Source organism: Bos mutus, chromosome 4, assembly GCF_027580195.1.
Source record: "Bos mutus isolate GX-2022 chromosome 4, NWIPB_WYAK_1.1, whole genome shotgun sequence".
NCBI lineage: Eukaryota > Metazoa > Chordata > Mammalia > Artiodactyla > Bovidae > Bos > Bos mutus.
In genome coordinates this window covers 110008660-110030978 of record NC_091620.1, presented here as the reverse complement: position 1 = coordinate 110030978, position 22319 = coordinate 110008660, and the positions used below count along the sequence as shown (strand labels likewise).

General features: G+C 40.8%; 1 protein-coding gene across 6 annotated transcripts in view; it reads left to right on the top strand.

The window, feature by feature from the left end:
* CDK14 (cyclin dependent kinase 14) overlaps window positions 1-22319 on the top strand; it is a 664341-nt gene that overhangs the window by 557971 nt on the left and 84051 nt on the right. For all 6 annotated transcript variants that reach the window (XM_070369889.1, XM_070369886.1, XM_070369885.1 and 3 more), the window contains one exon: window positions 3231-3372. In XM_070369889.1, the coding sequence (XP_070225990.1) occupies window positions 3231-3346 (116 nt within the window). In that variant the 3' untranslated portion in view covers window positions 3347-3372. The remainder of the gene's footprint in view (window positions 1-3230; window positions 3373-22319) is intronic.

Sequence of the window (22319 nt, the reverse complement as noted above, 5' to 3'; positions counted from 1 at the left end):
AGCTCAGATCTACAGTAAAAGAAGGCCAACAAATTGGTGCAGTGTGAGGAGCGTTGAACTGGGAATCAGACCGCCTGGACTCTAGCTTTATAGCATCAGCTCCACTATTAACTAGCCAGGCAACTTTGGACAAGTGCCCTAGTCTCTGTGGGTTTCCGGCTTCTCATTTAGAGACACAGTGAGCCCTGAGGACCTTTCCAGCTCTTCTGTTGGTAGGGTTTCTGACCTATGCCTACATATGTCCTATATATTATCCTAAAACAACATCATGCCTTGAATGGATCTCCATGCCATCTTTTTAAAAATAAAACTCACCCTGTTGAAATATATTCGCTGCTCCAGTTCCTAGACTTCCATTTTCTCTTAAATCCTTTTGTGCCAAACTTTTGCACCCAAGATGCCACAGCTGTCGGTTTCAGGCTCTATCCATGGATCTTTGGCCCTCATCTTGACCCATCAGCATAATTCACAATTGACCACCATCTCCTGCTGGTAATATTTCCTTCACTTGGTTTCCAGGACAGGACATTTTCCTTTCACTCAGCTAAACATTTCTTTTCATACTCTTTTGCAGATTTCTCATCTGCCAAACCTCTCACTCTTAGAATGCCCTGGGGCTTAATCCTCAGATCTTCCCATCTGCATACACTCCCAAGAGCCCAGATGATTTTATTTAATCTCATGATTTAGATATCATCTGTGTATACTGACAGCTTCCAAATTTCAATCTCCAAGCCCATCTTCCTTGATTCCAGACTTGCATATCCAGCTCCTACTTAACCTCTCCATTTGGATGTCTAGTAGGCATCTCCAGCTTCATATTACCAAAACTGAACTCCTTATCTTTTCCCCCAGACTTGCTCATTTTGTAGTCTTTATCTTGTTCATAAATGGCAATGTCATTCTTCCAATTGTTGAAAGTTACCCTGGATTCTTCTTTTGTTACACCCAAACCCAGTTCTTCCATAGACCCTGTTAGCGTACCTTCAAAGTAGATCAGTAGACCATCCTGACTTCTCCCCTGCCATTACCCACCCCATGTCACCTACCATGGTCTTTCACCTGCATCTTACAGTAACCTCCTAATTGTTTTGCCTGCTTCTCCTTAGAAAGGCTTTGATGTTTGCTCTTTCTTCGGTTCATCCTTGATCTTCCTCTAGATCTTTCTATGACTTGCCCTCTTACCTTTTTTGGGTCTCTGCTCAAAGGTACCTTACCTGGGAAGCTTTCACTGACCTGCTTCCACTACAGCACTTCCTGTTTCTTGTCCCTGCTTTATTTTTCTTCATAACACTTAGAACTAGTTGATTTATTTGTCTGAGTATTTATCATCAGTTCAGTTCAGTTCAGTCGCTCAGTCATGTCCCGACTCTTTGTGACCCCCATGGACTGCAGCACGCCAGGCCTCCCTATCCGTCGCCAACTCCTAGAGTTTATTCAAACTCATGTCCATTGAGTCAATGATGCCATCCAACCATCTCAGCCTCTGTCGTCCCCTTCTCCTCCTGCCTTCAATCTTTCCCAGCATCAGGGTCTTTTCAATGAGTCAGCTCTCCACATCAGGTGGCCAAAGTATTGGAGTTTCAGCTTCAAATCAGTCCTTCCAATGAACACCCAGGACTGATCTCCTTTAGGATGGACTGGTTGGAACTCCTTGCAGTCCAAGGGCCTCTCAAGAGTCTTATTCAACACCATAGTTCAAAAGCATCAATTCTTCGGCCCTCAGCTTTCTGTATAGTCCAACTCTCACATCCATACATGACCACTGGAAAAACCACAGCTTTGACTAGACAGACCTTTGTTGGCGAAGTAGTGTCTCTGCTTTTGAATATGCTGTCTAGGTTGGTTACAACTTTCCTTCCAAGGAGTAAGCATTTTTTGATTTCATGGCTGCAGTCACCATCTGCAGTGATTTTGGAACCCAAGAAAATAAAGTCTGCCACTGTTTCCACTGTTTTCCCATCTATTTGCCAGGAAGTAATGGGACCAGATATCATGATATTAGTTTTTGAATGTTGAGGTTTAAGCCAACTTTTTCACTCTCCTCTTTCACCTTCATCAAGAGGATCTTTAGTTCTTCTTCACTTTCTGCCATAAGGGTGGTGTCATCTGCATGAGGTTATTGATATTTCTCCCTGGAATCAATCTTGATTCCAGCTTGTGCTTCATCCAGCCCAGCATTTTTCTTGATGCATATAAGTTAAATAAGCAGGGCAACAATATACAGCCTTGACATACTCCTTTCCCGATTTGGAACCAGTCTGTTGTTCCATGTACGGTTCTAACTGTTGCTTCCTGACCTGCATACAGATTTCTCAGGAGGCAGGTCAGGTGGTCTGGTATTCCCGTCTTTTGAAGAATTTTCCAGAGGTTGTTGGTCCACACAGTCAAAGGCTTTGGCAGAGTCAATAAGGCAGAAGCAGATATTTTTCTGGAACTCTCTTGCTTTTTTGATGATCCAGCGGATATTGGCAATTCGATGTCTGGTTCCTCTGCCTTTTCTAAACCCAACTTGAACACGTTCTGTTGAAGCCTGGTTTGGAGAATTTTGAGCATTACTTTACTAGCGTGTGAGATGAGTACAATTGTGTGGTAGTTTGAGCATTCTTTGGCATTGCTTTTCTTTGGAATTGGAATGAAAACTGACCTTTTCCAGTCCTGTGGCCACTGCTGAGTTTTCCAAATTTGCTGGCATATTGAGTGCAGCACTTTCACAGCATCATCTTTTAGGATTTGAAATTGCTCAACTGGAATTCCATCACCTCCACTAGCTTTGTTCATAGTGATGCTTCCTAAGGCCCGTTTATCATCTGTTTGCCCTAAATGAAGTCTACAAACACCAGAGTTTCTTTTCCTTATGATTTATACACTACAGGATTCTGAAAGCCTGAAACAGTATGGGGCTCAATAGATACTTCTCCAAATAATGAGTGGAAGAGTGGCACAAAGAAAGGGCAAAATATTTCATCTCCAAATTCAAGCTAATTGTTCTAGATCAGAGAAATATGAGAGGTCAACTGAGCTGTGGTTTGGAGGGGAAGTCAGACTGTCCTGTCATATGTGTGTGTAAATCTGTGTGTTTGTGTGTGGCTGTGACAACTTGACAATTTCAAAGACCAACGTATACCATTTTGTTTCATGTACTGGACGTCCAGCATTGCATTTCCACCTCACTTTTTGAAAGAGACGATTATAAATATATAAATGGAAACTTTTTATTCTGTCCACAGTGTCTTCTATTTTTACCGTCCCAAATGTAAGATTGCAACCGGAAGCCGGAGAAAGCATGAGGACCTTTGGGAAAAACAATAGTTATGGCAAAAGTCTATCCAATAGCAAGCACTGATGCGCACAGCGTTCTCAAGAGCACAGGTAGGGTGATCTACTCTACTTGGAAAATAATTGTGAAAAGACACCAAGTCGATCTTTTCAAATGAAATATTTCAGATTTGTTTTTTTCTATCCAGTGACTCTTTTATGTTCGTTATGGCCTTCGTTACAAGTTGAAGTCATTTCCGTATTTTTAGACACCTTCTGGATTCTGATGAAAATGGTATTTTATTTATATAGGCACAGGCAAACCATTGTAGTCATAAGCAAATCATTTCCCTACTCACACATTCTTTACTGAGGTTAGAAATGGTTAATCTTGGAGAATATCTGCGTCACAGACCTACTGTGTGTGGCCCATGCCATTTTTTTTTCCCGTTGGTTGCTCTCATTTTAAAATTGGGTAATTTTACACAATGTCTAGATTTCTGGCTTTTCTTGAAAAATCAGCAACTCTAGCCGTATTGCACTCACATTCCTGCCAGAAGTTTGTGTGTAGAACTGAACTGTCTACCTCCTTGGAAAAGGGCATGGGCTCCCCAGGTTTGCTTAATGGCCATTTGGGTCATTTCACCCCCTTCTGATTCCTGCGTGGCCCCTGGTACAATCCTTATCATAGCGAACCTTTTCTTTTCCTTCTTTCCGATTCTTTGACCTTTGCTATTCTGCAGATGGAAAGTAGAACCTAAATGAGACAATCTCTAGGCATGTCAGACTGTCCCATTGGTTATCACATAGGAATTACAGAAACAAGCATAAGCTGGCAACCTCTGAAAAGGCTGTGTCTTTATTGCCAGTTAGGAATGTCTGGGTTATTTGGAGGTTTATGCTGATATATACCTTTTTGTTTAATGAAACATAATGCTGAAGTATATAGAGAATCAACTTTTTTGTGGGGAAGGCTTTTTATTTGCTGGCCCGTATGTTACTTGCTTGTGTCACTGTTCAGTCATTAAATGTTCCAGTTAATCCAAAGATACAGACAGTATTGCAGGAGCTCCTCTTTCTTCCTCTCACTCTTAATTTGAAATATATTAACAGGCTGAACTATCAGAAGGTTAATTGTCCACATTGTCTACTGGATGGTTAGACTACACCCGTGGACTCAGGTTTTGAGGACTCTCAGTGAATGTGGGGGTCAGTTTTGGCCTCTCAGGAGTTCAGTGGTGATTTATGAGTGATTGGAGAGTAGATTCCCAGATTGATAAAAGATGGTGTATAAATGCCAGTCAGGAAGTATTACTAGTAGACTTGCCATTTCATTCATAAGAGTAAGATTCTTCCTTCTTCTGGTTATTTCTCTATATTGGATGAAAAGCTACCAAGAAGCATAGCTTTATTTGCCCAGCAGCATTTACAGTCTCTCTTCAATTGGTCGGACAAAGCATGGGGCTGCGTTTTTGACCAATTATCCCCTGGTTCTGAGAATGGTTTTAATTCATGAGGGTTACAGCAGATGCTTTTTAAAGTATTTAACCTGCATTACCATAATGAGAGCCCCTGGCTTTATAAACCCCTTAATTCAGTAGAGCAAAACAAAAAGTGAACTTCATTTGTGCTGCTGCCTTACACACACACACACACACGCACGCACACACACACACACACATGCAAGCCTGAATTTCCATCGCAAGGCTGTATCCTTTCTTCTGTGCTCTTTGGAGGTCTCTCTGAGCTGAGCCTGGCCAGTCAAAACTGCTAGAACGTGCTTTAGGTCAGCTTTTCCATATAAATTAAATCAGGCTCACTGGACAGAAGCGTTCCCCATAAGGTCTCAAAAATTGCTAAGCAAAAAGGGATTCTGAAGAGCCGTTCAGAAGTAGTCATCGGTATTCAAAAGCCTTTACAAAGATGATTTTTCTTTGTAGTATGTTTTTTAAACGTATTAGAATATTAGAATTATCTAATAATACTACAAATATGTTCTCTATGAATTTTGTCTTTTTCACATCAACTTTTAAAGCTTTAATATTATTATCATTATTGTCTTTGTTGTTTTCTTTGAAATCCAAATGCCTCTGTTTGATTCAACATTATATTGAGGAAACATCTAATTTTTTTTTCTCAGAAAAGCTGCATGGAAGTTGGATTTTAAGAGTTTTCTGTCAAAAAAAAAAAAAAAAAAGAAATCACTTTAATTTTTTTGCCTTTCTAGGATTTTACATTAATCAAATGGGTTTTTCTCTTAGAGTTTAAATAACATAGACTATATATTGGCCTGAGACATCCTGCATAGTGGAGCTGATTCTGATCAATAGCTGAATATCAATGTCTATATTGCAGACATTATAGAGTCAAAGTCTACATAAATAAGGGTATTTGTAAGGAAAATATATATTTCCCTAGATTTTGATGAACTAATTGTTTAGAGCAAGCTGTGGCATCTTAAATTTTCCTGAAATGTCCCAATTCTTTATAAACCTTAGAGAGATTGGGAAAAAGAGGAAGAGGGAAGAGGTTGAGGGCTCACAGAGGCTCAGACTGTAATCTAGCATTTTGACTACCTTTCTTTGGGGAGTTAGAGGCAAATATGGAAAATGCGTTGTATCACTTCTGATTTTAAAGTGAGGGACAGTAGGAGTTCAAGTCTTAGTTTTTCTCCTATACCACAGTGCCCAACTATTTCTAAACTTGCATACTAAGGTCACTTCAGTCATTTAGTTAATAATTCTGGATTTGCATAAACTGGCCTTATTGGAAAAGCTAATGAGGAGCATTTTTCTTTGCAGTAGAAAGCAATTTTGGTTTCAGAGTCTTGTAACCAAATGAAATGAAAAGAAAACCACGTGCCCCGAAGTTTAAAAATGGGATAGGAGGCAATGGATGATCAAAATCCTGTGCTTCCTACAGTTTGTTATCCTCTAAAGATGTGAATAGACCACAGATTGCATAGGTTGTCCCCATTTTTTATCAGCATGGAAAGATAGGATTTTCTTAAAGTCTGAGAGCGCCTTAAATGTGCATAGACATGTTCCCCAAGGGAAAAACCAGAAACTATATTGAATATCACATCCATTAGTATCACTTATATTTGTGCACAGCAATACCAAATACACCCCATGCTGAGCTTAATTTTCCAGTCATTCTAAATTGAGACAGGAAGTGCATAGTCACCCTGTCTGCTCCCTTTTGCCGAATACAAGGGATAAGAATGGTCTCTGATCTTTTAGACGTTTTATAATTTTCCTGAAATAGTATATGCTCATTATGGAACATCTCTTTTCAATGAATGCACTGGTCTTCAAACCCTATTAAATTCATAATAAATATACAAATGTCTGTCTGGTGCATGAAAAAGCTGTATTTGGTTCAGGCGCAAGAATTAACTGCACACATGTTTTGGTGACGCTCTCCTTGCTTCTAGTATATATCTTTGCTAATCAACGTTATGTAAGTATGAAATGAAAACGGAAGAAAACATGTAGTAGACTTTTTCTGTTTGACTCAGTCATTAAGCAATAATTTCCTAAAGTAGGCTGCCAGGTAAACAGTAGGATGCAGGCATTGCTCAAAACTTTTGATTAAATAAGGCAAGGATTTTTTTTTTTTTTAAACCAAACTCCAGACAAAATGTAATGCATTGGTGCTTAAGATTCTTTGGCATCGCTATCTGAACATCCAGTTGATTTGTTTGCTTGTTTACTTATTTATTTTTGGCTGCACTGGGTCTTCCTTGCTGCTTGTGGACTTCCTCTAGTCCCGGTGATCGGGGGCTGCCCTTCATCGTCGTGCATGGTTGTCACTGCGGTGGCTCCTCTTGTTGCAGAACACGGGCTCTGTGCGCTCAGGGTGAATAGCAGCAGCTCTCGGGCTCGAGAGCACCAGCTCTATAGTTGGGGCACACAGGCTCAGTTGCCCCATGGTGTGTGTGATCTTCCCAGATCAGGGATGGCACCAGTGGCCCCTGTGTTAGCAGGGGGAGCCTTATCCGCTTCTACTACCGGGGATGTCTTCCCCATTGAGTTTTTAAAAATCTGGGTTCCTGGAGTACATGAATCTGCATTTTAAAACCCCAAAGAACGTTGATGCAGGTAGCCTTTGAACCACATATTATGACCTCTTCAGTAAATATTTAAGAATTATACATTAATGAAGTAAAGTAATTAACTTATTTGGGTCAGGACTGGATAAAGACAAAATGGGAAAACCTATCCCTTCCTTTCCCTTCTTTTTTTTTTAAAGGAAGATTAGTAAGTTGTGCTTTATTAATATTTATTAATAAAAGTTGTGCTCACCAACAAGGTAACCACTAGGCACCTATCTATCTAAAGTAGCTAACTGAAGTTTATTTTTAATTAATTAAAATTAAACTAAATTACAACTCTGTATCCCCAGGAGCAGTACCACATTTCAAGTGCCCATGACCCACCCATGACCAGGGGCCACTATATTGGACAAGGCAGAGAGAGAACCTTTTCAGCATCACAGAAGGTTCTGCTGCCCAGCAATGGTGAAGGGCATTCCTCCTGCCTGCTTTTGTGAAGAGGAATCAGGGAAATTAAACTGAATTCACTCAGTAAAATTATATTTCAGTTCTAGAACATAATGACTTCAGAGGAGCTCAGAATGTTTGAGAGAGAGAAATACTCAAGTGAGGAAGAAGTTGGGTGACACAGAGAGGGACAGAGATGAAGACTGGGTGACATGTTCCATGCCCTCAGGGACAGGAGCTCCTGAGAGGAAGCATGGGTGGGGATCCTCTGAGGGAAGGAAGCGTGGTGAGGTTTCCTTGGTTGACTGTGGTCTCAGCTGAGATTGTGTGGGAAAGTAAGGAAGAACAGGTGGACAGTCTGAGAAGCTGCACAGGCAGACCTCACAGGAGACTGAATGTCTGTCAGGATCTGACAGGAGCTGTGGTTTGTCTGCCATCAAACTCAGCCATCCTCTCAACTCTGGTACCTGCTTCTGGAGAAACAGCCCCCTCACTCTCAACCAGCCTGTGACCTCTTGTGTCTCTGCATTGACTGCTGCTGCTGCTGCTGCTAAGTCGCTTCAGTCCTGTCCGACTCTGTGCAACCCCATAGACGGCAGCCCACCAGGCCCCGCAGTCCCTGGGATTCTCCAGGCAAGAATACTGGAGTGGGTTGCCATTTCCTTCTCCAATGCATGAAAGTGAAAAGCGAAAGTGAAGTCGCTCAGTCGTGTCCGACTCTTATCGACCCCATGGACTGCAGCCCACCAGGCTCCTCCATCCATGGATTTTCCAGGCAAGAGTACTGGAGTGGGGTGCCATTGCCTTCTCCGCTGCATTGACTAATGGTGCTTTAATCTCTGCATCTCATGGCTTCTGCCGACCCATCTGCTTCTTCATACACCTCGCTTCTCTTGTCTCTCTTGTTTCTGGGGTAGTCTACTGCCGAACTCTTTCCCTCAGATTCAGACCCTCCTCCAGAGCCACTCTACTTGGTGTCCCCATCATCACGGAGGGAGAGCATGGCTGTTGTGTGGGTCCAGTCAGCTGATGGGTGGCCAGCCATTCCTGAAACAACCCCTCAGAAGAGGACTCTGGGCTTGGCAGCCTCTGAACCTTCTAGAAAAGGTATAGCCAGAAGGCGCTTGGCCTGGTCTGTACTCTATCAAGGCAAAATCAGACAAGTTTGAGCAAACTCCAGGAGATAGTGAAGGACAGGGAAGCCTGGCATGCTGCAGTCCTTAGGGTCACAAAGAGTCGGACATGACTTAGCAAATAATAACAAAATAGAGGGAAACTCCAGTTTTAATGGAGTAAAAATGTCCTCAGTGTGTGATTTATTAATCAGTTGATTGACTGATTTGGCTGCATGGGGTCTTATTTGTGGCATGCAGGAATCTTCGTGGTGTGGTGTGAGACCTTTTCCTTGTGGTTCAGGGACTCTCTAGTTGTGGTGTGTAGGCTTAGTTGCTCCGTGATATGTGAGATCTTAGTTCCCCAGCCAGGGATCAAACCCATGTCCCCTGCATCGCAAGGCAGATTCTTAACCACCAGACCACCAGGGAAGTCTCATGTATGATATTTTTGACTAAAGGTCTTATTGAGCCATGTTACATTTTCTTAACGATAGACACAAAAGGAGGTGACACCCATTAGTACTTCATTTTCACTTTTCACTTTCATTCATTGGAGAAGGAAATGGCAACCCACTCCAGTGTTCTTCCCTGGAGAATCCCAGGGACGGGAGAGCCTGGTGGGCTGCCGTCTATGGGGTCGCACAGAGTCGGACAGGACTGAAGTGACTTAGCAGCAGCAGCAGCAGCAGCACTTATCACAGTATAAGAGATTCAAGTGTTGGATCTAGTTTTGTTTCAGTAGCGGAAAGATTTATGATTTTTTTTTTTCCCCCTGCAAGAACTGTTCTTGTCTGCATGACTCTGCAAATTTTTTTCCTATCAAACAACTACAGTTTTATCTCTGTTGTCTCCATAGTTGTGGAAATAACAGGCAGAGGGGGAAACAAGCCTGAGTCTTTCTCTTAGGTTTCATTTGAAAGAATCCCTGGTTTTTGTCTTTACTTCCTCATTGCTGTAGATTAAGAAATCTTATTCGGGAAATGGACAGTGCTTCGAACCATTGTGAACACTTGATTGAGAAAAGGCTGGGATGTGGCTTATTTTCCCCACCCCAACCCCACCTTTCTTTCCTTACTTTCTCCTCTACCCTAGAGAGTCTATTCCCTCCTCTGAACCCTGATGCAAAATAGGAGGCTAAGGGGCATCTGCAGATACTTGTCTGCTCTCTTCTCTTCTCTCCTCCTTTCCCTGCCTCTCCACTCCCCTCTTCCTTTGGCTCACCTCTGCTCTGTACCCGACACTCCATCAGCTTTGTGAATGGGCTCACCAAAGTCCTTTACTATCTAATCTGCTTAATTACGTCCTGGGATTGTCACAAAGCAGAATGAAAAGAACATTTACTGTATCCTGCTTCGTGCATCCAGAGTGCATTTTTTAAAGGATATATTTTTCTCTGTATGGACATGTTTTCAGATTTACAGAAAAGTTGCAGGAGTAGTAGTACCAAGAATGCCTGATACCCATCACCCACTTCCCCCAAATGTTTGCTTTTTACTCCATTTGCTGTATCATATTCATTCTCTCACCTCTCTTTCTCACAGATACACACGTGTACACATCCACATTGTTTTTCTAAACCAGTTTTTCTTCACATGATCCTCCATTACCTCTAAACATTTCAATGTTTTTCTTAAGCACAGGGAATTCAGAGTTAATATTTTTTACATAAAAAATACAGGGTTTTTTGCTTTTGCCTTTCCCTTTCCTTTCTCTGACTGAGAGTTTTAAAATGCGAAATGGCTAAAAGAGAAGAACCTGGTTTGATGCTCCACAAACTGGTTCATCAGCCCATGGAGGCTCAAAACTTGGCTATGTTTTTGTGATTCAGTGTTTCCAGGTCAGATGAGCTTTCAAATTGAGGACTGGGGGGATGGGGAAGGGGGGGTGTGGTGAGAATAGCACTGCAACTTGCGTCTTCTGTTCTTTTTAAAACCTAAATTAATTTCTTAGGGACTATTTAGCCAGCAGCATAATATGAGTGAAGTTTTCTTATAAATAGTGGGCACAAGATGCGATAAGGCTACTAGCAAGTTCTCTGTTAGACTGCTTGGCCAAACTATTATGAAGTTAGCTGTCACATAGAACAAGGAGCTATAATCAGTCCAGGTGCTCTATTTTCCCCCTTCATTTCATGTTGATTCTTAAGAGTTTGGGATACAGAGGGACTTGTCTGTGCCCTAAGTGCACTGTATTGTATTATTAATACCAGTAGAGCAGCTGAGTCCCACTACACAGTCTTTGTGGTCTGCAGATGCTCTAAGAAGTGTCTGAGCATAAAAGGAGGCTGTTTGAGTTGAAGTGGGCTGATGGTCTGGGATGACATTTGAACGCGTGGAGGACAATGTCTAAATGACAGTGCCGAGAAGGGAAGGCAAAAAAGAAGAAAAAAGCTGGAAACTGTTGCCATTGTCCCCACATGCTCACCACTCTTGAGATACTCCTCACAGACGAGCTTTGTCTGGGAAGAAATGGGAGAGGGATCGAGGAGGGTTAGACATTGGGCCCCTGGGACAAAAGCCAGGGATTCGGTCCTTAGACACATTAAAATTCTAGACAGATAGCCAATGTGATGAAAACCACAACCTGAATGGATTTCACGTCTTACAAAGTTAAACATTTTAGCTAAATTATTACAAATATATTTAACAAAATGTTTGCAAAACTTGGAGATGCTTCAATGAATAAATAAAGCTTTTAAGAACATCAAGTTGGTTGTGCAAATGAATAATATAGTGGGTCTGCTTTGGAATTTAGGATAGCTGTCTCCTCTACCACACACACACACACATACACACATACATACATACATACATAACACATACACTCTGTACACTCACCCAGCCAAATGGAATAATTTGTCAACAGCCCTAGAGTTGTTAGGATAACATCATCTATTAAGCAAAGGATAACTTCTCCAGCTGATAAAATAGTGCACAAGTTCTAGAACAAAAACAATGCAGAAGTTTGAGAAATCGATGGAAATTTGTCTCAGAATAAATTCTACCTGGTATGCCAAGCATGGAGTCAAATACTGTGCTGTTAACTTCCATACTTGGCTGAATTTTTTTCCTTGAAATTATCACCATTCTTTTAATGTAGTTTGCACTATGTATAGTGCCCTTGGATTTTTAATTGCTCTGGATTATCATTTTCAATGCAATTAGTAAAATGCCCTCAATTACATATAATAATTACTGTAAATGGGGCTATTGGCCTAATTGTTATAAATGGGGAAAGATGTTTGATTATCATGTGCAATGAAATCATGTACAGTATTTATTTTACATTATTACGTAAATGGTGTAATGATAACACATAATTATATTGTATCATTCCTCGGTCAACAAATCTACTTCATGTCAAGATCTCTAGAATTACGATACATTACCAAAGATCCACATAGTGGATCTTTTTTCCCAAAGTAATTGGGTTATTCTGTGGGTTGGGAACCCACTTAATAAACCGATTATGCACAGGGAAGAAAAATCTGGAAAGAAAAAAAACTATTTTACCTCCCTTTAAAATCAAGAATGTCCAGATTATCCAATGTTGTCAGTCTTGAATCCTCCCGGAGCCCAGTGCCAACCTTCACCACATCTATTTGTTTTTATGTAAACATGTGAAAATCAACATCCCCCTAAATGGTGGCAACATTTAAAATATGCCTGGGGAAGAAAAAAAAAGAGGTCCTTTCTTCACTGTGGCCAGCATGATAATCATCCTTAGTTTACAGATGCACATTTAACAAGCTTATAGCACATGATTAATTCTGCAAAGGAACCTGTCTGACAGAATGGGATTATGAGAATTGCATATTGATAGTGGCAGGAGAAATACATCTATTTTCTCAGTGTAAGGTAGGGTGTTCTTGTGTTCTTTAGAAATTGGCACATCTCATAGGTGTTGCTCTCAAAATGATCTCAGGATGGAAAGAAATCAGTAATTACAGAGCCAGGCATTCAGTTGTGTCCTAATTTTCCCATCAGTTTTTCAGTGTTTCAGCTGCCTCCGAGACTTAAAGTATTCTCATTAGGTAGCTGCAGAGGCAGCCGCTTGCCTACTCCCTCATTCTCTCACTTGCGTTTCTTTTTTTTTTTTTTCTCCATTCCTGCCTTGGGAGTGACTGTGAAGATCATTTGCTGGAATGATTGGCAGGTTAGAGGATTCGATCAGATGAGTTCCTCTTAGCGCAGGTCAAAAAGGCTAGTTAGCAGGAGCTGTCGAAAAATGCCAGCAGCATTCGAAATGGGAAATGTCATGACTTCGAGGCAGGGGGTGCCACCTGGAACAGAAAGCCCCCAGCTCATTAGCAAGTTACAGGATGCGGGCTTAACTGGAGGGAGCAGAGAAGGAAAGATAATACCCAATAGGGAAAATGATTGTGAAGTGGAATTGATTTCATGTATAATTTGTTTATCACTAGAGGGGACAAATGCTGTCCTTCTAACATGAGCCGAGGAGTGTGGACTATGAATGAAGCAGCTTAGCATAATCTCCAGGTTGAGCTTTGGATTTAAAAAATGCAAACTTCTTTATTCTTAACTGTGGAAATGATCAGGTCATGTTACATTAATTAAAGCTGACATACTCTCAAATGTTTTATCTGAGCAGTTGTGGCAATTCCACAGAAATAGATGGAGATAGGCAACTTTAGAAAATAAGACGGATTTTTTTTCTTTTTCCTCTGCTGGTGGAAGACTAGCTCAGCTGCATATGGAATTAGAACAGGCTTGGTGTTTATCTTCAGTGGTTAGCCAGGCTGCACAAATCAAACCGGGTTCCAGATTCTCATGCAATCTCATTTACAGAGGAGTGTGTTTGCCCTTTGGGAGATTTAGATCTAATCCATGTTAAAATATATATATATATTTTAAAATATGACTATATCATATTTTAGTCCAATGTTGAAATTTTTATCTTCCTTTTTTTTTAAAGGAACAGCTCTCCAGTTTCATTCCTGCCTAGTTGTAGTTAATCTATAATTTGATTTTTTATCATAAAATCAACAACTTAGCAGTAGCCATAGTTAGAAAACAAAGCTAAAATAAAAAGGTGTCCTTATAGGAAGAATTAATCTGCAATTTGTAAAGAGAGTGTAGTGGCAAAACAGAAAATCAAATTGCCTAGCATGCAGTCAAACCAAATGCCAGATTTAAAGGTTCCAGTATTTTTACTGTATATTAAATGGGCTTTAGTGTAAAGCTTTTTCCTACATAAATTGAATCAGAAAATGTATTTGCTTTTGATAAGAAAGTTTTGCAATATCATTTATCTTTAACATAGAGATCTTCACTGTATTTTTTTAAGCGACAGATGCCACAGCTGCAAGTCTTTCTGGCTGAACACTGAGGGATGTTTACTTAGCATTCCAGATTTTGGTTACAACATATATTTTCAAAATGTTTTTGTCTTGAGTTTTCTCTTCTCTTAAGTATTGGGACATTTTATGAGGCAGTTATGAAATAGCCAGTACTTGTTTTATCAAGCAGCTTCAGACTGCTGTCTGAAATGAATAGGAATCCTAAAACCTCCTAGTCGAAACACTGGTGGAAAATTCATTCTGTTCTGTATTCAGCACAAAAAGCTTAGCATTAAGCTACTGAATATAGCTGCCAAAATTGCCTGCATTACTTTTGTCAAATCTAAAAATTTAAACATCAGTGTGAATCCACTCATCCCCTCATTTGGGGGCTTTATTGTGTGGTCCAGGAGCTGGCCTTTAAAAAAAAAAAAGATTTTTTAAATGGTTCATCTAAACTTAAGATTTTTTATTCTTCCATAGTAACTCAATTTGTTAATGACTGACAGATCTATTAGAAATATGAATAAGTCAATTATTTTGAGAGAAAAGATTATCAAAAAAATGTTTTTAACAGGAGATTTGGTTCTAGTTGTCTTCCCAAGGACTTCTCAGCCTTCAGAAGCTTGAAGTAAGGTGCCCTTACTACTTCTTAAGACAGGCCAGCCAAAGGCATCTGGCCACGAAGAGCTGGAGGTGAATATCCGGTCTCACTTCTCACCCTTCTCTATGTACTCTGCCTTCACCTTGGCCTTCCAGAGTCAGCTCTGCCTTCACAGACTTTGAGACTCTCCACTTTGTTGCATTCTTCTCAGTTAATCTCCTCTCCATCAACTAGAATAATATCTGATACATACTGATGTTATATTTATCATTCTCCTTGCTGAATCCTTTTATTTGAACAAAATATAAAGATTTTCATTTGTACCTACATGTTGTTGCTGTTCAGTCACTAAGTCGTGTCCAGCTCTTTGTGACCCTGTGGTCTGCAGCATGCTGGGCTTCCCTGTCCTTCACTATCTCCTGGAACTTGTTCAGACTTACATCCATTGAGTCAGTGATGCCGTCCAACTATCTTACCTCTGTCGTTCCCTTCTCCTCCTGCCCTCATTCTTTCCCAGCATCAATGTCTTTTCCAATGAGTCGGCTTCTTTGTTGAATCTTTCTACAGCTCTGTGGATTAAGTGACCTTGTTGTTGAAAGTTTCACCATCAGATTTGTGGATTCCTCTTAGATAAGTTTTCTAGTTCCAAAGATAAGAAATGGTATCCTTATAGTTGTCCCCTTTATCTCAGTTCTCCTGTGGTCTATATACCCTGGGGATACCCAGAAGCTCCCTGGGGGTCAAAACTAATTTCATGATAATACTAAGATGGTCTTTGCCTTTTGCACTGTGTTGGCATTTGCACTAATGGTGCAAAAGCAACGGAAGTAACGCCACTGGCTCTTAACATGAATCAAGGCAGTGGCACCAAACTGTCTTCCTAGGCACTGTTTTCTCTACCGTCACACAGTGGTAATTGTTTTTAAAGTCCAGTTTCACTTAATAATGTTCTTGGTAAAACAATAAAAATGATTAATTTTATTAAAACTCTGCCTTTGAATAGATATATTTTTAATATTTTTTGTGTGTGCCCAGTCCTGTCTGACTTTTTGCAACTCCGTGGACTGTATAGCCCACCAAGCTCTTCTGTCCTTGGAATTTTCCAAGTAAAAATACTGGAGAGAGTTGCCATTTCCTTCCCTAGAAATTTTTAATATTCAGTGTGTCTAAATGAGAAGTTTGCGTAAACCATGTCTACTGTGTACCTAATTACTCTGGTTGTCTCAAGGAAAAGCTGGGGTGCAAGTGTTTGGGTTATAACGGAAACTGGCTGTTTTTCCCCTGAAAACATGGTCTTTAACGGATGACTGACTGATGGTGGTTACTGGTTATGGTTATTCAGACTTGAATATTTGGCAGACATTTCCTCAAAAATGAATCTGTCACCCCAGGAAAACAACCAATAGTATTTTCTGCCTAAGATAAAATGAAAGCTTCCAATGGAAAATCAGGATATGGGGAAATCACAGAAAACTTTATTTGCTACCAGAGCTTGAGATCTTTCCAAACATTTTTCCAGTGAGATGGGTGGTGAAATAAGCAAATGTGATTTTGTGATATTGTATAGTGAAATGTGTCAACATTTGAAAGACTTAGATAAATTATTGAATCAGTACTTTCCAAATGACCAGTGCATAATTGTACAAAATCATTGCATGGATAAAATGTTTGCTAAAAGTACAAAAGACACCAATTGATTTTAAAGTAACAGAATATAAAGAATTCGTTGATATGATTTCAGATTTCCCAGTGCAACTAATCTTTAAGAAACTACCACTTATTGAGTTTTGTTATATTATAAAAATATATATAACCACAATGATCTGAAAGGGCTATTAAAATACTTCTGTTTTTCCAATCTACTTATCTGTGAGAGGCCATACTTTTGCTTCAACTATAACAACATATCATAGAACAGATTGAATGCAGAAACTGTTATGAGAACCCAGCTGTCTACTATTCAGCCAGATATTTAAAAGTTTTGCAAAATTGTGAAATAGTGTAACCCCTCTTGCTAATTCTGCTCAGAAAATATGGTTATTGTATCAAAATAGTGTTTTATGTTAACATGCTTTTAGGTTCTTTTTAAAGAATTAATAAATATTTTAAAATTTAAATTTTAATATCAAATATGGTAAACATTGATGCTGGGACAGATTGAAAGCAGAAGGAGAAGAGGGTGACAGAGGATGAGATGGTTGGATGGCATCACCAATACTATGGACATGAACTTGGGCAAACTCCAGGAGATGGTGAGGGACAGGGAAGTCTGATATGCTTCAGTTCATGGGGTCAAGAAGAGTTGGACACGACTTGGTGATTGAACAATAACAACAAATGGTAAACAAATCCATAGAAACAAATGCTTTTCACGGGGTGGTGGTGGGGGGTCCTTTATAACTTTCAAGAGTGTAAAGGGTCCTTTAAGACCCAAAAGTATGAGAGCTGCTGCTCTCTGCCCATAGTGTTATGCATTAATTCTGACATGCTAATTATTCTAGTAACATTTTCTCCTCCCTTGAATATATTACTCCTCACTGTACTATTTTTGTTTTGCTCTATAAAGTTATTCCAGTTCTATCAATCTAATTGACTATCTCCATTTTTCTGGGTACAGTAGATAAAATTCTAATTCTTGTGTTCACACAGATGTCATCTGGAAATTACAGTTGAGTGCCATTAAAATCTATGTCCTTGATGATTAGAAGGCTAATTCTTAAAGGATCTTTGCTGTATATTAGTTTGGGAGGCTGTAGTTCAGTTCAGTCGCTCAGTCGTGTCCTACTCTTTTGACCCTATGAATCACAGCACGCCAGGCCTCCCTGTCCATCACCAACTCCCGGAGTTCACCCAGACTCAAGTTCATCGAGACAGTGATGCCATCTAGCCATCTCATCCTCTGTCGTCCTCTTCTCCTCCTGCCCCCAATCCCTCCCAGCATCAGAGTCTTTTCCAATGAGTCAACTCTTCGCATGAGGTGTCCAAAGTACTGGGGTTTCAGCTTCAACATCATTCCTTCCAAAGAAATCCCAGGGCTGATCTCCTTCAGAATGGACTGGTTGGATCTCTTTGCAGTCCAAGGGACTCTCAAGAGTCTTCTCCAACACCATAGTTCAAAAGCATCAATTCTTCGGCGCTCAGCCTTCTTCACAGTCCAACTCTCACATCCATACATGATCACAGGAAAAACCATAGCCTTGACTAGACGAACCTTTGTTGGCAAAGTAATGTCTCTGCTTTTGAATATGCTCTCTAGGTTGGTCATAACTTTCCTTCCAAGGAGTAAGCGTCTTTTAATTTCATGGCTGCAATCACCATCTGCAGTGATTTTGGAGCCCCCAAAAATAAAGTCTGACACTGTTTCCACTGTTTCCCCATCTCTTTCCCATAAAGTGGTGGGACCGGATGCCACGATCTTCATTTTCTGAATGTTGAGCTTTAAGCCAACTTTTTTACTCTCCTCTTTCACTTTCATCAAGAGGCTCTTTAGTTTTTCTTCACTTTCTACTATAAGGGTGGTGTCATCTGCATATCTGAGGTTATTGATATTTCTCCCGGCAACCTTGATTCCAGCTTGTGCTTCTTCCAGCCCAGCGTTTCTCATGATATACTCTGCATATAAGTTAAATAAGCAGGGTGACAATATACAGCCTTGATGAACTCCTTTTCCCATTTGGAAACAGTCTGTTGTTCCATGTCCAGTTCTAACTGTTGCTTCCTAACCTGCATACAAATTTCTCAAGAGGCAAGTCAGGAGGTCAGGTATTCCCATCTCTTTCAGAATTTTCCACAGTTTATTGTGATCCACACAGTCAAAGGCTTTGGCATAGTCAATAAAGCAGAAATAGATGTTTTTCTGGAACTCTCTTGCTGTTTCCATGATCCAGCGGATGTTGGCAATTTGATCTCTGGTTCCTCTGCCTTTTCTAAAACCAGCTTGAACATCAGGAAGTTCACAGTTCACATATTGCTGAAGCCTGGCTTGGAGAATTTTGAGCATGACTTTACTAGCGTGTGAGATGAGTGCAATTGTGCGATAGTTTGAGCATTCTTTGGCATTGCCTTTCTTTGGGATTGGAATGAAAACTGACCTTTTCCAGTCCTATGGCCACTGCTGAGTTTTCCAAATTTTCTGGCATATTGAGTGCAGCATTTTCACAGCATCCTCTTTCAGGATTTGAAATAGCTCAACTGGAATTCCATCACCTCCACTAGCTTTGTTCATAGTGATGCTTTCTAAGGCCCACTTGACTTCACATTCCAGGATGTCTGGCTCTAGGTTAGTGATCACACCATCGTGATTATCTGGGTCGTGAAGATCTTTTTTGTACAGTTCTTCTGTGTATTCTTGCAATCTCTTCTTAATATCTTCTGCTTCTGTTAGGTCCATACCATTTCTGTCCTTTATCAAGCCCATCTTTGCATGAAATGTTCCCTTGGTATCTCTAATTTTCTTGAAGAGATCTCTAGTCTTTCCCATTCTGTTGTTTTCCTCTATTTCTTTGCACTGATCGCTGAGAAAGGCTTTCTTATCTCTTCTTGCTATTCTTTGGAACTCTGCATTCAGATGCTTATATCTTTCCTTTTCTCCTTTGCTTTTTGCTTCTCTTCTTTTCACAGCTATTTGTAAGGCCTCCCCAGACAGCCATTTTGCTTTCTTGCATTTCTTTTCCATGGGGATGGTCTTGATCCCTGTCTCCTGTACAATGTCATGAACCTCATTCCATAGTTCATTAGGCACTCTATCTATCAGATCTAGGCCCTTAAATCTATTTCTCACTTCTACTGTATATTCATAAGGGATTTGATTTAGGTCATACCTGAATGGTCTAGTGGTTTCCCCTACTTTCTTCAAGTCTGAATTTGGCGATAAGGAGTTCATGGTCTGAGCCACAGTCAGTTCCCAGTCTTGTTTTTGCTGACTGTATAGAGCTTCTCCATCTTTGGCTACAAAGAATATAATCAATCGGATTTTGGTGTTAACCATCTGGTGATGTCCATGTGTAGAGTCTTCTCTTGTGTTGTTGGAAGAGGGTGTTTGCTATGACCAGTGCATTTTCTTGGCAAAACTCTATTAGTCTTTGCCCTGTTTCATTCTGTATTCCAAGGCCAAATTTGCCAGTTACTCCAGGTGTTTCTTGATTTCCTACTTTTGCATTCCAGTCCCCTATAATGAAAAGGACATCTTTTTTGGGTGTTAGTTCTAAACAGTCTTGTAGGTCTTCATAGAACCATTCAACTTCAGTTTCTTCAGCATTACTGGTTGGGGCATAGACTTGTATTACTGTGATATTGAATGGTTTGCCTTGGAAACGAATAGAAATCATTCTGTCGTTTTTACGATTGCATCCAAGTACTGCATTTCGGACTCTTTGGTTGCCCATGATGGCCACTCCATTTCTTCTGAGGGATTCTTGCCCGCACCCTTTTTTGAGATACATTCTCAGTTCAGTCACTCAGTCATGTCCAACTCTTTGCAACCCCATGAACTGCAGCATGGCAGGCTTCCCTGTCCATCACCAACTCCCAGAGCTTGTTCAGACTCATGTCCGTCAAGTCGGTGATGCCATCCAACCATCTCACCCTCTGTCAGCCTCTTCTGCCCCTGCCTTAGATGCATTAGGTTTGACCTTAGATGACAGAGGAGCTCTGATCCTCCGTACTAACTCATCAGGCCATTTTACACGGCTCATTTATACGACTCAAGAGGACTTTGTGCACAGCCACCTGAGCAGATTCGGCGTATATTCAACTTCTTTCAGGAGAACAGACTCTGTCTTTCCCTCCCTGCCTATTTGTTGTTGTTTTAGTTTAGTCACTAAGTCAAGCCCGACTCTTTATGACCCCTTGGACTGCAGCACGCCAGGGATCCCCGTCATTTACAGTCTCCCAGAAAGTGAAAGAAGGGAGTGAAAGTGTTAGTCACTCAGTTGTGTCTGACTCTTAGTGACCCCATGGATGGTAGACTGCCAGGCTCCTCTGTCTATGGAATTCTCCATGGCAAGAATACTGGAGTGGGTAGCTATTCCCTTCTCCAGGGGATCTTCCCAACCAGGGATCAAACCCAGATCTTCTGCACTGGAGGCAGATTCTTTACCACATGAGCCACCAGGGAAGCCCACAATCTCCCAGAGTTTGTTCAAACTCATATCCAGTCGGTGATGCCATCCAACCGTCTCATTCTTTGTTGCCCTCTTCTCCTCCCGTCCTCAATCTTCCCCAGCATCAGGTTCTTTTCCAATGAGTTGGCTCTTCCCATCAGGTGGCCAAACTACTGGAGCTTCATCTTCAGCATCAGTCCTACCAGTGAATATTCAGGACTGATTTCCTTTAGGATTGACTGGTTGGATCTCCTTGCAGTCCGAGAGACTCTCAAGAGCCTTCTCCAGCACTACAGTTAAAAAGCATCCATTCTGCAGTGCTTAGCCTTCTCTATGGTCCAACTCTCACATCTGTATATGACTACTGGAAAAACCATAGCTTTGACTACATGGACCTTTGTCAGCAAAGTTATGTCTCTGCTTTTTAATATGCTGTCTAGGGTTGCTGTTGCTTTTCTTCCAAGGAGCAAGCGTCTTTTAATTTAATGGCTGCAGTCACCATCCATGGTGATATTGAAGCCCAAGAAAATAAAATCTGCCACTGTCTCCATTTTTTCCCTTCATCTATTTGCCATGAAGTGATGGAACCGGATGCCATGATCTTAGTTTTTTGAACTACCATGAGGTAGCTCATGAAAATCTGAGTACATTATGGGGTTTGGAACTGAAAGCAACAACTCAGCATGACTTGCAGTCAGTTTAGGGTTATATTTGTTAACTCTCTATTTTGAAATATTTTTAGATTTATAGAGGAGCTGTAAAGACAGTACAGAGAGCTATAGCCTTCACCTAACTTCTAAAATTAATAACCTTGGACTTGCCTGGGGACCCAGTGGTTAAGAGTTCACCTGCCAATGCAAGGGACATGTGTTTGATCCCTAATCCAGGAAGATCCCACATGCCATGGGGCACCTAAGCCCCTACACCACAACTACTGAGCCCTTGCTCTGGAACCCAAGCTCCACAAGAGAAGCCACCGCAAGGATAAGCCCATGCACCACAGCTGGAGAATAGCCCCCACTCGCTGTAACTGGATAAAGCCCAAGCAGCAGCAAAGACCCAGCACAGCCAGAACTAAATAAATTTTTTAAAAACAAAATCAAATTAATAATCTTAAAAACAATGATACATTTAACAACTTTCTAAAGTAACATAGATACCATACTGTTAATTAAACTACAATGTTATTTATAGTTCACCTGTTTTCACACATGCATGTCCTTCTTCCATCCTAGGAGTCCATCTAGGGTTCCACATTGCATTTAGTCTCCATGTCCTCTTAGCCTCTTCTGGTCTCCAGTAATTTCTCACTCTTCCCCCGTTTCTCATGTCCTTGATGCTTTTCCAGAGTATATTGTTCAGGTGTTGTGTGGAATGTCCCTTGTGATGGTTTCTCTTGTTTAGTCTGGGGTTATGAGTTTCGGGGAAGATTATCACC